Source organism: Spea bombifrons, chromosome 5 (assembly GCF_027358695.1).
Source record: "Spea bombifrons isolate aSpeBom1 chromosome 5, aSpeBom1.2.pri, whole genome shotgun sequence".
Taxonomy (NCBI): domain Eukaryota; kingdom Metazoa; phylum Chordata; class Amphibia; order Anura; family Pelobatidae; genus Spea; species Spea bombifrons.
The window spans coordinates 53,342,982-53,361,391 of NC_071091.1; the positions used below are offsets into that span (position 1 = coordinate 53,342,982).

The 18,410-nt window shown below is 39.1% G+C and overlaps 1 protein-coding gene across 1 annotated transcript in view; it reads left to right on the forward strand.

Annotated features, from left to right (window-relative positions):
* DROSHA (drosha ribonuclease III) overlaps positions 1-18,410 on the forward strand; it is a 95,651-nt gene that overhangs the window by 74,926 nt on the left and 2,315 nt on the right. Inside the window, exons 22-30 of the mRNA XM_053466048.1 lie at positions 1,459-1,561; positions 1,645-1,715; positions 3,303-3,347; positions 6,123-6,280; positions 8,207-8,312; positions 13,901-14,042; positions 15,622-15,704; positions 16,634-16,737; positions 17,026-17,118. Of these exons, the coding sequence (XP_053322023.1) occupies positions 1,459-1,561; positions 1,645-1,715; positions 3,303-3,347; positions 6,123-6,280; positions 8,207-8,312; positions 13,901-14,042; positions 15,622-15,704; positions 16,634-16,737; positions 17,026-17,118 (905 nt within the window). The remainder of the gene's footprint in view (positions 1-1,458; positions 1,562-1,644; positions 1,716-3,302; positions 3,348-6,122; positions 6,281-8,206; positions 8,313-13,900; positions 14,043-15,621; positions 15,705-16,633; positions 16,738-17,025; positions 17,119-18,410) is intronic.

Sequence of the window (18,410 nt, forward strand, 5' to 3'; positions counted from 1 at the left end):
TCTAAAATTAGGACCCACTGGGGTGACTTCCCTAGAGTCCAAATTATAACAACATTTTTATTATGTATAAATTTTGTAAAGTTATGTGACATCCCCTTGAAAGACCATTGAGCCAGCTATTGGCTGGCAGGCAGAATCAGAGGCAAATCTATAGGGAGGGAACAAAAAGAATTGCACATATTGACCATGTACCTCTGTGATATTGCCATGTGGCTTCATATACAAGTAAGCAACAGTTGAAGAATACTTGGTTTGTGTAGATGGCATTGTTAGAGTACCAAAAAGTGGTTGGAATCTACTGTCTTGGAGTTATATATTTATTCTGGAGTGTTGGTGTGTGCTCTAACATTTCTGTTGAGCACTGGCAGTGGCTTAATAGCTGATCCCTTAAATGGCAGCTATTATATTTTACTCGCTCGTGGAGATGGAACATAACGAGAGACGAACATGGGTAATCATCCAAATTACACATGCAAGCAGCTTTCATCATTATTAAAACAACTGATCTTGGTGTTGAACGGTATATTTTCAAGTGATGTCTGGTAGCATTTTATGCCAAACACAACAGGGGGATCCATCCATAGTTATTAGATGATTATTAATGTACCAGCAGCACAAAGCAACAAAAAATTGTCTCTTTGTTTGTAACTATCCCTCCCTTGAAGCTTTTTACCATTTTTGAGTGTCAGATGACTGATCAACAAGATCTGTATATAAAGAAACATTTTGATGCGTACTGGTGCGGTGGTCTTAGTAACCAGGAGAATGCTCTTGCTGTGCCCCACTTTGCACCGGGACTGCTTTTTTCTTGGTTAAGTAATCCCTTTGTGTCTTGCTTATCTGTCAGGAGTTTCGGTTGGCCTTTGGCTTAGCTTTTGTCGGTTGTCATTATGTCTTTGCGCTCTCTCTGAGTTTTTGGCTTTTCCTCTCCGCTCTTATTCCTAGCTGAATAATCACTGGAATTTGTGCAGTTAGTAGTTTAAATTTTTTTGTTATCATAAATTTGGTCAACTTTGCTAAAAAAAAAATATATATATATTTTTTTTAAGCTGCAAGAAGACATGTAGTTTCATCTCCTTGACCTGACCCTGAAGGACCAACACCAGTGGGCTTGCACTGTATAAAGCATATGTAATTAGTGATGGTTTTTAAAGTCACTGATTGAACTATGCATTATGCAGTGCCGGTTTGCCCCTTTTTGCAGATATATCTACCACAAATAGTTGTTCATACTGGTCACTATAACCAATGCATATTTTATGTACCAAACACAAAAGAATGGACCCCAACAAGAATCTGTGAATGTCTGCTGGAGCCTGGTGCACGTAGACCCAGTCTTATATAAACTTCCATATGAGTTTTAGAGGGGAAACTGAGAATTTCAGATGTGATTGGCAATTACACAGTTCATGGTGAAACACTCCTTGATAATGCCGTGTATTTTGTTTTCTTTTATAGAAGATGGAATTAGATCGTTTTATGTTGTACGCACATGGCCCCGACCTCTGCAGAGAATCGGATTTGCGGCACGCCATGGCAAACTGCTTTGAGGCACTCATGGGTAATCATTCTTTAACATCCCTATGCATATGATCTAATACACTGTTTTATCATGTTACTAATGGTTTTGGGGGCTTTTTTTAGGTGCTGTTTATTTAGAAGGTGGTCTGGAGGAGGCAAAGTTGCTGTTTGGAAGATTACTTTTTAATAGCCAGGTAATTTCTACCACTATTACCCATTTGTTAACAAAAGTAGCAAAGTTATCACCGATGGAAAAAATGAAAACCTATTCTTTAAAACACAGTACGGTATATAGCGGAGTAGCAATTTAAATAGCTTGATTTTTTACTGTTATATTAAACCTTTTTCGCTGATCTGGAGGTTGTCCATCTACTATGGGTGTATTAGTGAAAGAACATCTCAACAGCAAAGCTTCCTACTCATGCTGCACTCAGGTTAACAAAATAATATTGATAATCTTTTGAAAATCTGCAGATCTAAAATTGACATTTTCCTATTAAACCGTCCTCTGTTTCATGCCTGCCTTTAATACTAAGAATTTAGTATTACATTTGAGTAAAAATATTGGTAAAGTTATATCCTCGTTTTTTAAGGCGCCATTTTGAAAATCCAAGACATCCAAATTATGCATCAAAACTTTTGAGAGTAGTGGTTGTAGAAAAGATGGCTATTAGTGACATAGGTTTCTAAGGGCACCTTCCCTGCAGAAGAATGTATATCCTGCAATGTATACATTTTCACAACTGATGCTGAAATTGCAGTCACTGCTAATTGTGAATTAGCAGTGACTGCAATTTCAGCATCAGTTGTGAAAATGTATACATCTGTGAGACCTGGGCTGTTTGAAAAGAATAAATTTAGGAAATTTTGTTCAGACAGCTGCATATTAGCAATGAAGTAGGCAAAAATACCCTGACTTCCTGTGGTAAATAATAGAATGCCTCTATTTTAATCATCCAGCCTGACTCTCTGATAGTGAAAGTCCATTAGTATCTCAGTGTGGTGATTGAGCAGGGACAGTCACACAAAAAAACTAACCATGGCGACCTCCAGGTCTGCAGATAAAGGACGTTTACTGGGATTATATCAATGCTAACCTAAATTACTGCATGCAACGCTGTATTTTATGTTTTTTTCCCACAAGACTTCCCCTATAAAATACATATGTGGGATGCTCTGTAATGGTAATGGAGGGGTCTATTAATAATAGAGAGTTGCGGATTAAACATTCTCTCTCGAGGACTTCACTGTGCAAATAGAGGGCAACAGTGGTGAGCTTGGAAGTGATGTTGGCGCAGCATAGTCAAACCTTCAGTATTCATCTTGCCGCATTAACAAACAATAATGCATTGTTTATTGCTTTTTCAGCGCAAGCTTTCTGTTATTTAGTTTCTTGTAGATACTAAAAAAAAAAAAGTGCCCGTTATAAATGGGAATATATTTGTCACACGATTCGTTATAGTGGTTTTTTTTTTTGTTTTTTTTCCACGGTTTAAATACTGATAGTAATTCGCGCGAAAGCTCTTTATTGTGTCAGTCCTTAATTATTATCCCTGGATTCATTTGGCGGAGCCATCATTTTGTTTGCTGTAAGCCTTCGCTTGCTCGGCGCCCATAAGCTTTTTATTTTCAAATTAATTTGCAGGCAGTATTGGATTTTCTATAAGCAGAGTCAGCATCTAAAACAGTGGTGTATTTCAAGTAATGACATTTTATTTAGTGCTGTGGAATTTGCTAAATGATTGCCTGGAGCATTAATGACATTTTTCCGACATCTACAGGACCTGCGGGACGTGTGGCTTAATTATCCACTACACCCACTTCAAGTAAGCGAACTCTCCCCTTATTGTAATTTATTTATATATATATATATATATATATATATATATATATATATATATATATATATATATATATATATATATATTGTAGTGTTTATTGCTTTTTATTTATTTCCCTTTTCTCTTTGATTCCTTTCTGTGGCATTCATGATGCCGGTGCAGGATTTATTAACAAGCTGTGTGCTGTACATATATATCATCCTGTGAAGTGTATAAACCAAACAACTAGAATTAACTCTGCCTCCAACGAACAAGAGCCAATTTCTTTTCTGTCCCGCGAGAACATTTATTTTACTGACTTTTTTATTTTGCTTAGGGCGAATGTGTCATTTTTTATTTTTTACGATGTGAACAAGCCATTGTTTAAAAGAGGCCTTAATCTAAAACAACAGACATGTCGAACAGTCTTGCATGCAGTTGGAACGTTTTTTTTTAATATTTAATATTAATTATTTTTTTCTTCCTTTTTTTTCATTCCTTTCATTTTTTTTTCAATTCAGCCCAACTGACTGAGCGTTTAATAGGTATATTTAGGGTCATTTCTGCATATATTTTTAGAGTTAGTCCTAAAGGTGTGACACATGTGCTTCATCACACTTTTATATACAAAACCATAGGCTTTCCTTGAGGGCTTTACTTATTTTCTTTTGCGAAATAAAGCGAATAAAGAGTAATAAAAAAAAAAAACACATAAAAAGCTGTGTTAACAAGTAAAACCAAACCAAAGCTAGAGGCACCTTCATCATTAAAAGCTGTTGGGGTCTGTTCACTAAATAACAAAAGTAAAGTGGAAGCATGTGCTGGTGATTTAAAGCCGTTTTGGGCATAGAAAACACAAACATGTATCCTTTAATACCCATTTATCAGGGATGTGTGCACTATATGACCAAATGTATGTGCTTTGTGCAGTCCCAACTCCATATTAATGTCCATGGTTTTTGAACGAGATATCCAACAAGCTCATATAGCTGTGGTGGTCAGGGGTCCACATACTTTTGGTCATACAGAGTATAATATGGACCAGATTTATTTTCTTTGATGTTGTTTTTTATGTGTCTCTGTAACAGTTTGTTCAGACAGACTACACCACACCACTGATGGTCTGCAGCACCACTATTTGCTATTTATACTTTATTTAAACTTTATGTTCACTTATCCCTGGATTTAAAAAACTCCAGAAGAACTTGGGGAAACTAGTGGATGTTGGTAGCCTCAGCAAGTTCTGTAATAGGGACTACCACTTATAATCCTCAAAACATATCCTTCCAGTCAAGTAACTCTGGCTTCTAGGATCCTACCACTCATGCCTAGCATGTTATAATCTAGTGATCTCTATGGGTGTACCACTTTTTGTCCCCTTGACTGTGGCTCCAAAATCAGGCCTGTAACATTTACTGATCTCTGTGTAAGATATGATCATCTCAAACACATCAGACCACAGCTTCCCAATGTATTGTTGGTAGACCATGGTACTCGCTTCCTTCAGACATTTCTAGTAGCAAATCAGCTTGCACAGCTTTCATTCAAAACCTCCATTGTTTTGCTGTGACACCTCTGTTTTCCTCCAACCGTAAGTGCACCGTTCCATGTTTCATGGGGTTGGCAATCGTTTAAAGAACTTAGGAGACCGGACTTACCTTGGAGCCAACTTGAATATTTATTTTAGGAGCCAGCAACCAGCATTTTTATATAAAACACTGAACAAAGCAAGTTGCCTCCTGCAACAAATGAGGATTGTGTTTCCCAGGGACACGGGGTTAGTCCTGTAACCTACTGTTCATTTTTAAGCCCTTTAAGCTGTTCTCTTTTTTCCCCCTCACCAGCCTGGTTTTTTTAGCTTTTGTAAAACATCTTTATATTAATATATAATACCCTAGTAAAAAAAAAACAAAAAAAAATCTTAGAACATTACTAGAAGGAACACTTCTTTTTTTTTTTTCTTCCAGTAATCAAGTCAAAAATATACTTTGCCATTTACACACACTTTTTATAGTAATTTAGTTTTTACAATATGTGCTAATTTATTCCAGTTAAATGTCTTGTATATAAAACGCTAGTTAAATATTCTATTCCCTTGCCGCTGCTTATCTTGAATTCAGTGATATGAATTGCTATTTTTATATTTTTACAAACTGACACAACATTCGTTTATTCCCTTCCGCACCTCTCTGCGTGCGTCTCTAAATCTTTGTTCAAGCACATCCTAGATTTTTTTTAACTAGGTTAGTTTATCTTATTTACAAATGCTATTGTAGACTGATTAGTTCCTAATCTTATTTTTCACTTCATTTGCAGGCAGAGGTAATTTAAATCAAGCTGTAAGCATAGCTTCGTGTTTTGTCCTCTTTCCGTCGATGAGTTGTCATGAATTTGCTAAATTATTTGTTTTCGGTATCAACCGGCAAACAGAATTATGACAACTGTCTATCCAGACTAAAGGAACAAGCCGTGCAGAATGTCATCGTATCATTAATAGCGCCTATTTTTATGGCAAGAATAACTTCCAAATCCTAGCAAATAAGCAATGTAGGTGATCCATTGAAAAGCAGCAGAAAGAAAATGATTGTCACAGTTGTCTCAAATTGATAAAACTGCCAACCGCGTTGTAATCGTGACCTTTTTATTGCCACTTTGCATAACACAAACATGCAAAGTTTATTTGGTGCAGTACAGAAAAGAATTCATTTTAAAGGGCTTTGCAATGAACATAAATAAGCGCGAAATCTGCATCTCTGAACGCATTCATATTACTCTTCTCAGCTCCAGGAGCCTCACGCTGATAGACATCTCATTGAAACGTCCCCCGTACTGAAGAAGCTAACAAAGTTTGAAGATGCCATTGGAGTTTCCTTTTCACATGTCCGCTTACTGGCTCGGGCTTTCACATTGAGAACGGTGGGATTTAACCATCTGACCTTGTAAGTAGAGAAAGGCATTCCTCTGGCTGGCATGTTATGATTATATACAGATGCATGCCCCGGAGGAGTCGGTTATGATTATATACAGGAGCGTGCCACGAGGGAGTCAGTTATGTTCATATACAGGTGCATGCCACAGAGGAGTCGGTTATGATTATATATATAGCTGCATGCTACGGAGGGGTCGGTTATGGATATATACAGGTACATGCCAGGAGGGGTCGGTTATGATTATATAAAGGTGCAGGAGTCTGTTCACTAAAGGTATAGTTTTATAGTTGTGAGCTTCTGCAACAAGCCTGGTTGGCCCTGTATAATGTATAGTTAAATCAGTGGGATTCCATCAAAGTCTGCTTACCCCTTGAATTATGCGTTTTTAACAGCCAGCTCAACTCTTCTTGCCAAGGAAACGTGCGGTAATTACTGGGGAAGTGACAGAGTTGAAACCACTAGTTTCCTGCAAGCTCTCCTGAGAACGCTTCCTTGGCTTTAGGTTTGCAGCAGTTTTAAAGGGGCAGTATCGGGTTTAAACAGATTTAGAACATATAAGTCACGTTTTGAATTGTCATAGCCTGATGTTTTCACTGTAAGTTCAAATGTGTGGACTGGGGGCTATGTCCGATCGAAACTGTTTCGTTGCATTGCGGATTGAAAGCCATTCCAACAGTCGGTAGCCTGTCATCAACTGCAATATGCTTTATAAAGGGCAATCCATAAAGGGAATTCTCACAATACACTTTCAAATGCCACTCCCGTTTAGTGGATAAACCCCACGCACCTTTATGTAGCCCAAGGTTTCCTTAAATAGGAGTCCGATTCTGATTGCTAGGAGTTCTTGTCTATGGATTCAGGAGTTACAAGCTCCTCTCCTAAGTGATGATTCTGCTCCTTGTCTTACAGCACTATGTACCAAACTTCTTACTTATACATTTATTTTATAAATATTCATGAAAAATTCATCATGGGGCCGGTAGTGCCGGTCAATGCTATTTGCCATACCAATGGAATTTCTTTCATTTTTTTCTCTAAAATTTTAAGAATATTATTCACCAATATTTACCATAAATTAGAAGAGCTCTGCCTCACCCTAGTATTTTATCAGGAATAAAATCTGCTTAAATAATTCCAGTACCCCCAGTAAATATCACTACCTGGTATTGTTTTATTCGCATCTAGTGCAAAGATTTATGCAGTCATTAGTATTATCATGAAAACGGTAAACAAAGAACCGGGGGTCCCTTTGATCTCATTTTCAGTACTGAACAATTTGCCAGGTAAACAGATTCATTGAATGTTTTTTTTTCCTTTTGCGTTTTATAGTTCTCTTTCAAGTACTTTAAGTTATTTCTTATTAATCATTTATTTCTAAGACTAGCATGTCTTTGTTTTTGTTTATTCTCAGTTCAGTGAATAATGGAGTAGCAGGAAATAAAGGAGTGCTTAAAGGGTTAAGAGACTCCAAAGTATGCCCCGAATCCTTTTAAATCCCATATGTACACCACGCTCAGCCTTTTGGCATGCGAGATACATTCAGAACCAAAGTCTGGTATACCACGTTATTTGGTATATGCCACTTTTATTTACGGGTATCTTCTTAATTTAATGATTTTCCACGATAGATGCGCTGCTTGGGTTTTTCATCACAGAGAGTCATTATTTTAAGGGTAATATATGAAATCGGCCGTTATCTTTTCTGTTCTAGATTTAATTCAGACAAGTCTTGATAAGCCATAACGCATTGAATCCTGTCCTGTTCATTTAACGGATATCATTTGTTTTCGGTGTGTTTGGGTAAATCCCGCGCTCTTAAGCTTCATTTTTTTTTCTTCTTCTGCAAATGGCTTTTAATTTTAATGTTTCATTCTCTGAGTGATTATCGATCCCTGCGGTATCAATGTTTATTTGTTTCCTTTATCTTCCCTCCAGAGGCCACAATCAGAGGATGGAATTCCTGGGTGACTCTATAATGCAGCTGGTAGCCACGGAATATTTATTCATACATTTCCCCGATCATCACGAGGGCCACTTAACGGTGAGAGGCACATAAATCATGTCCCAAGAAGGCAGGCGTCCCAGGCGGAGTCGAGCATTTAGTGAATTATTCTGCTTTTGATGAATAACTAGGTATTCTGTCGCCACAACTCCTGGCAGGAGATTTGTTGGGGGGATCGGTTTAAGTATGTTGCGGTGGCATGGCACCGTGATTTATGAGCCCAGTGCTTCCTGCGTTCTTTGTGTCTTCGCCTTGACAAATCAATAATGTAATCTGATAAGCCGTGCATGCGCAGTGGCACCGGTACTTTCTTTATCGCAGGAGGCACTAAGGCGTCTCGTACCGTTGATTTACGCCAGGTTACATACCTTTAGCAGGCTGCAAACTTAATTAAGGGTTAGCACAAGTGTCTTCTGTCAAAGGGAGAAATGAAGGGGCCGGTTTTATTGCCGTACAACAATTTCTCCATAAATTCTAGGCAGAACTTATGGTTTCAGCGTGTATGTCACTGGTTTGGGGGTGCTGCCTAATGGGAATGGAAGAAAAAAGCAGTAGTAGAAATATTTCTTAATCTGCCATGGCATTAGCAACCGCTATAAACCTCTTTATTAATAATAAAGCAATGCCGGTAGCTGTCTCCAATTTTTGATTTAATATGAAATGAGTAGATTTGTTAACGATACTCTGTAGATTCAGTTTCATTGGAGAGAGAGGGTTATTGCGGAAAGTGGACCCTGAAAAAAACATTTTGCCTCTAATTATTATATTTATTTATATATTTATGTATGATACGCGTGTGAGCTTGAAGTGGATACAAAATTCTGTTTGTTTTAAACATATGCATTAGAGAAATACGGCAAGTATTATACGTCAGAAGGGCAGCTGTCGCAACTTTTAGAATCCATATCGTGAAGTTAACACTTTCAAAGGATACCTGAATCCATCAACAACACTCAGCAGTTTTACTATATGGGAGAGACAAAATAATCCGGTTAAAACGATCAGAGACCCCAAAAAAGAAAGTTGGTGTGGCTGCTTTTTTAAAAGAGTGTCCTTAATACATTTTTATTGCAATCCATACAAACACCATCAAATGCGTTGACTTAACAGACTACTTTATAGAAATCTAGAATTTAATGGCAGATTAGAAATATTCAGCCAATCTAGTGTGCAAGTTTTTTTTTCCTCCTGTAAACAGTCAAGCCTTAATCAATCCATGGTCTTGGATACTGGACATCTATATGCCTATCCCATATGACTAACTGTATTAGCCACCTGTCAATTCTGCTGGGAGGCTGTTCCACTTATCTACCACCCCCTCAGTAACATAAAATGTGTCATTTTGGCAGGGTGACATATGTGCAGTGCAGACATATTGAATACCTTTTACAAATACTGTACAGCATTATTTGGATGGCACAGACTTCCTTTGGAGTTATTTTCTTTTCCAGAATACAATACAGAACACATTCTGTGTGTTCCACGATGTCTGACGCCCTAAATGTAGGGATACTACCAAAGTATGCAAATATAATGTCGAAACTACGTATTTATGCCACAAATTACATTATTTATTATTATATTATATAATAACTGTGAATATGTATGTTGTGGAAACATTCATATACACAAATATTACTATCTCCTTCGTTTCGAGACGCTGAATGAGCGCACGCCGTATATGACTTTTGAGATTGGAAGCACATAATCGCTCAAGGTTATAATTATGTTGTAATGGGCAAGTCACTGTCATTACAGCCTAAATCAGTGTTCTAGTGGTCCTCCTCGCTCAAAGTAATTTACGCCAGGGAATAAGCCCAGACAGGATGACATTCTCTGAATGTCACTGAGATCCACAAGAGGACCACAAGGAGTTAAATATATTGTAATTGCTCGCCATTTAAAGAGATGGGGAAGTGCTAGGAGGCTCTAAATTACCGAGATTGAGATGAAGAAAAAATGTATAATACTTAAAATGTGCCTTCCCAGATAGAATGGGTTTATTGCAGTTAAGTCATTGCAGAGGAATCCATTGCAATGATTAGGATACATGCATCAGTTAGTAGATCACTTTGGGGCATTAAACATATCTAGATTTGTAGCAGACTTTTTTTTTTTCTCTCTATATCGCAGTCGCAGAAAGAAAAAAAAAAAAGATAAGACTGATTAACACATTACACTCCCTAGATTGGATTCTCAAGCTGATGGATGGGAATTGCATCTTTTGAAAGACAGGAGGCAGTTGTACTAAATTCAGATGAAGCCCACATTCATTTACTGGTGGATTATCCACTGGATCTATGCAGAGATAATTGCTTTCTTTTGTTTTACTTATTAGAATGATAAAATGAATGAATCAGTCCCGGACAGAATGTTTATCCCTTAATATGTGTTCATTGTAGATCACGCTTACTAGTGCGTAGTTACTGTAATTAGAAGAGAATCGTCGGATTGGATTCACTAACCTCAAGTTTGCAGGAGAGGTGAACATTTTAGCTCCCTGTATTCACTATATATTAAAACCCCGGTGGGCTTCTCCTGTAGGAAAGGTTGAGTTTGAAGGGAGGGCTGGTAAGGAGGCTGAAAGGCTCATGTTGGTTAGCCATGTGTATTTTAGTAAGGTCTCTTAAATAGCCTTTCTCCCTGTGGTTGAATGTTACCGGCCCTCTGCACAGTTTTATCACAGATATATCTCCTTTAAATAAGTGGTCATTGTGCAGGTTGAAGTTCACTGGGGTTGACCCTTTGTGACAAATAGTGATATTGGGTAGCGGAAGTGAATTGTGATAAGCAAATCATCTCATCATATGATTTGTTTTAGGCTGACCGGCATAAAAAACTATCAACCCCCACCCCCCTTTCACCAAGTTATGCCTCTGTTTTACTGAAAAAACATGGGTGCCATATGTATATATCTATATATATATATATATATATATATATATAAATATAGCTGCAACTGACTATTATTTTTATAATCGATTAGTTGGCTGATTCTTTTTTTGATTAATCGGATAAAAAATAATGTAAATGTTTAGTTTATTTAAATCATTTAATGAACAAACTGGGTGTTAAAAACAAACAGCAGAAAAAAAATCTTTGAGAAAACTGCATTTCTTGTTTTTATTTCCCAACCTGCCCCCCCCAGTTATGCACATCTGAGCCCAGGCTTGTCACTCTGCCCTCCCCTGATATGCCTTATACCCCCTGATATGCCTTTCCTTATACAGCCAGATATGCCACTGTGCCCTCTGATATGCCTTATACCCTAGATATGCCACACTGCCCAACCCAGATATGCCACTCTGCCCAACCCAGATATGCCCCTTGCACCCCCTATATGCCATAGTGCTCTCTGATAAGTCTTATACCCCAGATATGCCACTGTGACCCCCAAACTTACCTTGGTGTGTAGTAGGGGCAAGTGTTGAACATCTGCGTGATGCGCGTAGACAACCCTCTGCGGCTGGCCGGCACTTTCGCTCAAGCACCGGAAGGTCACGCCGGTGCTCCATCATAGAAGCCCAAGTGGAAGTGCCGGCAGTAGCGGAGCATATCTGCGTGCATCGGACAGACGCCCACCGGCTGCCAGAGAGGCGGATCCTGGGCCCCTGCAGCGCTGCAGGGGATACTCCTCTCTTGCAGCCTGCGAACGCTGCGCAATGCGCACAGGCAACCTCCGTCGGTACTTCCGCCGGGGCTTCTATAGTGCAGCACCGGAAGATCATGTAACGCTGGTGCTCCATCATAGAAGACCCGGCGGAAGTGGAGGGCAGTAGTGGAGGATGTCTGCGCGCATCGCACAGACGCCCGCCAGCTGCCAGAGAGGACGATCCAGGTCCCCTGCAGTGCTGCGAGGGATCTAGATTTTAGTCTTATAATCTGACCTCATCTTATATTCGATAAAATCGATTCAACTAATCGATAATGAAATTTGTTGGCAACAATTTTCATTATCGATTTTATAGATTAGTTGTTGCAGCCCTATGTGTGTATAGATATATATATATATATATATATAATATATATACACACCGTATTTTCCGGCGTATAAGACTGCTTTTTAAATCTTCTCAAAAGTCGGGGGTTGTCTTACCGAGCCGGAGAATCACGATTCCCCACAAAGCCACGTATCTCTAGGGGAGGGGCGAACGGAGAAGCCGCCTCCCCTGGGCCGGTCTTCAGGGCCGCACTGAGGTAGGTGCAAGATCGTGATCTCCCCAACTAGCCCTGATCAGTGGGCGCCCGACGAGCAGGGCTGGTTGGGGAGATCACGACCTCCCTCTAACTAGCCCAACATTAGGGAGCTCGAGGTCTGGCACGTCAGACCTCGGCTTCCGTGCTCCCTAATCACTACGTGCCGGCTATTGATGCCGAGCGCGGGGATGACGTCATATCCCGGCACTTGGCATCAATTGCCGGTGTGTAGTGATGAGGGAGCAGTAAAGCAGAGGTCTGGAATGACAGACCTCACGCTCCCACAACTGGATGGAAGATAGAAGATGAGAAAGGTAAGAGATGGGGAGAAAGGGGTGTATGTGTATGGTCAGGTGTGTGTAAGAGCAGTCTAGGTATTTGTGTGTTTGTAAGCTGGTGTGTGTGTGTGTGTGTATATATATATATATATATATACACACACACACATATATATATCTACACATACTAACATACGCCTGTCCATACATACACATTTATACACTGCCCTTTACACACACACACGTGTGTGTATATATATATATATATATATATATATATATATATATATATATATACGTGTGTGTGTAAAGGGCAGTGTATAAATGTGTATGTATGGACAGGCGTATGTTAGTATAACATATATATATGTGTGTGTGTGTGTAAGGGCAGTGTATGTATGTGGGTATATGTCTGTGTATGTGTTAGGGCAGTGTATGTATGTATATGCCTGTGTATGGGCAGTGTGTTTGTAAGCTGGTGTGTATATGTGTGTAAAGGAAGGGTTGTGTGAGGGCAGTGTATGTCTATACATGTGTGTGTGTGTGGACAGGCATATGTTAGGGAGAGCTGACCCTATCCAAGCAGGCTTTGTATACAACAACCAGCCAATCACAGGTAATGTACATCGCTTGCCGTGATTGGCTGGTTGTTGTATACTGGGTAGAGGGGTAGTCTTATACGGCGAGTATAGCCCACACTCTATATTTTAACTGGAAAAGTTGGGGGTTGTCTTATACGCCCAGTCGTCTTATACGCCGGAAAATACGGTGTATATATATATATGTATATGTATATATATATTTACAAAAGCAGCTGTCTTTTAGAGAACGGTTTTCAAGCAAGTGGCAGCTCTGTACCAGATGCATAGAGTTTCCTTCCAGAAATTACAAGCCAGACAGAACAGCAGGAATTCCAACCATAAATTTAAGGAAAATGCTAATACTTAGCAAATGTCATCATGTTGTTGTTAGCTCTTTTGTTTTGTCTTGGCTCTCAGAGTCCACTTTCCTTGAAATATGAAGACGTGTACCTACTCTAAAGCAGACTAATAGCTAATCTGAAATGCTCTCATGTTTTAAGATGTCAGGATTTTGGATCGGGCGCCTACGTCTTTTATTTCCACCATTATCTTGTTCTCTCGCTTTTTGCAGCTCTTGCGCAGTTCTCTGGTGAACAACAGGACACAGGCCAAGGTAGCCGAGGAGCTTGGAATGCAAGAGTTTGCCATCACCAACGATAAAACAAAGAGAAACGTAGGCTTTCGGACCAAGACTTTGGCTGACCTGTTGGAATGTAAGTAGTTATATACAAACGTGTCTTATAACACTGGGCTTCTCGGATTGGAAAAACATATGATTTGTGTGCTCCTCTGTTATGACCTGGTTGTCTCCTGATGGCATCCAAGCCAATAAATTGTTTTAAATCTTATTTGGTTATTCAAACAGATGCCCACAAAATCTTTATTGGACTTCCCGAGCAGCAAACAGATATATGCCAGAGTATATGCTGTCTTTATAGTTAATGCGATATAAATATTACAGACGTCCTGGAATCGCCAACCGTATAGCTCAAAGTGCAGAGACTGAATTTTAAATCACAAGCCCTACTGTAAATATTTGACTTCATATCATGTTACTTCCTCTTTCCCTTTCCAGAGCATCCACTGGAAAGTAATTAATGATGAAATGTTGAATCTAATGCCGTTTTATTATTGTTTTATGGAAGACACTATTTCCTCTGTTGCTTGCTCGTAATCAATTTATGGACTGTAGTGATGTCTCATTGTAACAATATTTAGCTTTAGGGACATTTTTTGGCCATGTGGCTCTTTGTGCAATTTGATTTAAACCACAGCACCCCATATACATTCCTGATGTTCTTAGCTTGATAGATCTGATTATATTAATAGAGTTTGGCCAACTGGCAGGTGAATTTCAAACGTCTACCTCCAGCTCACCAGATAAAAAAAAACAAACTAATTGCGGTCTGTCTCTTTTAATATATGATGCCTGTATCATCTGTAGATCAATGTATTAACATCTTGTGTAATGGTGATTTTTTTAGTTTTTTTTTTTTAAATATGCCTCAATTCCTATTTTCTTTAACAGGCATGGATCCATGCTTTAACCATATCAAATAAAATAAAATTAAAAAACATATTTTTCTATCTGGTACAAGTGAATCAAGTACTTTTGCTCAAGCACCCAGCAGCCCTAATATGAAGCTTTTTTGTAATTTAAGAAACTATATATGCATATGCGTAGTGCACAAATAACCCGTGTAGGGTAGGGCAAAAAGTGTATTTAATTTTTGCTCCATTGAGAAGGCTTTTTCCAGCAGTGCAATTTTGATCTGTAGCAATGCGTGTCCGTGTGTGGGAGCCGTGTAATAAATTGTAATAGGAAAATAAAATATACAAGCGTAATTGTTAATTCCCCTTTAAGGCTTACAGGACCAATTATTTTGGGTACTAAACATGTCACTATGTGAACTTGAAGCAAATGGTCTGAGAAGAATTAGACCGTGCTGTGTAATGAAGTGTTGTGTATTTTAGGAGGCGTCGTGCTTTGGTGACTGCAGCATAAATATTTAATCTAAAGAATACATTTCTATGTAAGTGCCTCCATTTCCAGTCACCAGCCCGTTCATTTCCCTTAAATATTTGGCTCTTGCTTGCAGTGGTTATGTATCTCTAGCCACTCGCTGTGCCAACGACGTCATTCCGCCTACGAAAAGGTGACTTTGGTGTTTTTCTCTTTTCCCATATATATATATATATATATATATATATATATATATATATATATATATATAATCTCTGCGCTGAGCCAGAGAAGCATGTGCAATATTAATCCATCTGTTTTACTTCTAGCCTTTATCGCAGCACTTTATATTGATAAGGACTTGGAATACGTCCACACGTTTATGAATGTTTGCTTCTTCCCACGACTAAAGGTAAATTACATTTATTGTGCTACAGCCTCGCCGTTTGACATTCCCTTAGCTCATCTGAACACGTGATGAACGCCTCTGTTCATGTTCTAGATGTAATTTTTTTTTTTTTTTTTTTTTTTACTTTATAAGCCTGTTATTTTTTTCCCCCTCTTGCCTTTTGCCGAAGACCAGAAAAGGTTAACCACCCGCGGCTGTAAAGATTCCGCAGAAGTAAAATGACAAGTTTATTGGTTAAGCGGCGCAGATGTATTTTGCTCGAATGTATTAGGAAGAGAAACGATACAGGATTTCAAATACCTCAAGGGTGTCAATATGCTAGTGGATAAAATCACTTTTTTAGGAGAGATGGACTTCCCTGGTGGAGTAAATGAAGGGAATCTTCACTTCTGTGTTTAGACATATGGGGCAGTGAATCAAAAAGTGCTGTGAAGAATTTTAAAGTCGATTCATCATCACGCAATTAAAACAAAGTACTGTAAAATCTGGATAAAAAAGAATGTTCCTTGAACAATCGTATATATTAAACATGTCCAAGAAAGTGTGCTTTTCCTGAAATGCTAAGCTATGCACGCAAATTATACACTAGGGCATATGATATTTTGTGAAATTTTTCAATACCAGTATATATATATCATATATGTCATTGTGAATACGTCATCGCGTGAAGATTTGTCAAACTGTTGCGCAGGAGGTCACAAGGATTACCTCCCCTGCGAGACAATCTGAAAACGAAGCCTGTAACTGGGTTGCTCATGGAAGCCGTCTGCTAGCGTACTTTGTTACAAGTGAAAATGTTTTCTTTAGAGGAGACGATTCCTGTCTTTTGTACGGTTGGGCTTTTAAATGTCTTGTTTGTCGATGTACAAGAATGAATGACTCCTGTGTGTAACATACTTTTTTTTTTTTTTTTTCTTGTTGCGTCAACGTAGGAGTTTATTTTAAATCAAGATTGGAATGATCCTAAGTCCCAGCTCCAGCAGTGCTGTCTGACCCTGAGAACAGAAGGGAAAGAGCCAGATATTCCTTTATACAAGTAAGACATAAAGCATGCCCAGGTCTAAACCAAGAAGAGGATGCCTAGTGCTGAATTATTTTTCCTGTCTTATACAAGCAGCAGTGTAAATATTGCTTTCAACACTGTGGATTTCTCGTGTAATCAAGAACCGCTTCATACAGATAGATCTGTATACATCTGTCATATGTAATGCACTATTTAATGGTGTCATAAAGCAAGCTGATGTGCAGTCCAACATTACGTTAAGTTACGATTCTTAAGAACATTGGTTAAAAAAAAAACTAAATCTTATTTGTTTTGCTTTAGAACTCTTCAAACAGTTGGACCTTCTCATGCCAGAACATACACCGTTGCTGTATATTTCAAAGGCGAGCGTATTGGCTGCGGTAAAGGCCCGAGGTAACCTCGACTTTTTTCACATTGCTGCTGTTTGGAATGAAATAATGAAATCTTTAATGCATGCCCTCACACCATCCTGCCAGAATTACTGTAATCTCTTGCTAAAAGGCCTCTTTTTAAGTCCCATGTTTGCTCGCATGCTATAATAATCTCGTCCCGTGAACCTGTTAAATAAAATATAGTTCTGTTCTCACTCTTGGCTTCCATCTATGTAGCAACTTACTTTAGAAATCCGTTTCTTCACCTTTAATGTCCTATGCTGAAAGCTTAACTATTTGCCTGCCATTCTGCACATATTGTTATGTTTTCTAAAAAAAAAAAAAAAAAATCTCCTCTCACCCTCACCATTTTAGATATCTGCATTTTCCTCCAATATACATATAAAATCTGAAATGATTCCGTTCCCACTTGATCAGTTACATCTTCTTCAAGATGCTTTCTGTGGCATTTGGAGAGGGTTAAATCTGAACCTTACCTCTTCAATTACTAGTTTCACCTTGTAAGCCTCTTCCCTTCTAAAATAGTCTAATCCATTTCATTGTGGTCTCACATCTTGGCATATATAAATTAAAACTTGTGGGATTCCTATGCGAATATATAACAAATTGAAATTGATAACATATATATATATATATATATATATATATATATATATATATATATATATATATATAACTGAGATTGCACTCATCCCTTGTACACTTACATAAAAACACTTGCCCTTGTGCAATCCACTTATATATACCGTATTGGCCCGAATATAGGCCGCACTTTTTCCCCCCACTTTAAGTCTTTAAAGTGGGGGTGCGGCCTATATTCGGGGTCTAGCGCCGAATCTAGCGGGAGTACCGGCACGGGAGGTTGTCTAAGCGCATCGCACGGACGTTCACCTGCAGCGGCGATGCGCCGTTGCCGGTGAACGTGCGCACGATGCATTCTAACCCCCCCCCCCGACTTACCAGGGCAGACTCCTGGGTGTCTTGCAGGGCCGGTGGAAGACATCTACGCAATACGCGTATACAACTTCCGGTGCCGGCACTTCCGCTGAGTGCCGGCACTGGGAGTTGTATACACGATGTGCATAGATGTCCCCCTCCGGCCCCGTAAGACACCCGGGAGTCTGCTCTGGTAAGTCGGGGGGGGGGGAGGACAGAGTGGCAGCGTATCTCGAGGGGGGGGAGGACAGAGCGGCAGCGTATCTCGAGGGGGGGGGGCAGAGTGGCAGCGTATCTCGGGGGGGGAGAGGACAGAGTGGCAGCATGTTTTTTGGTGCTTTTTTAAAGAAAAAAACT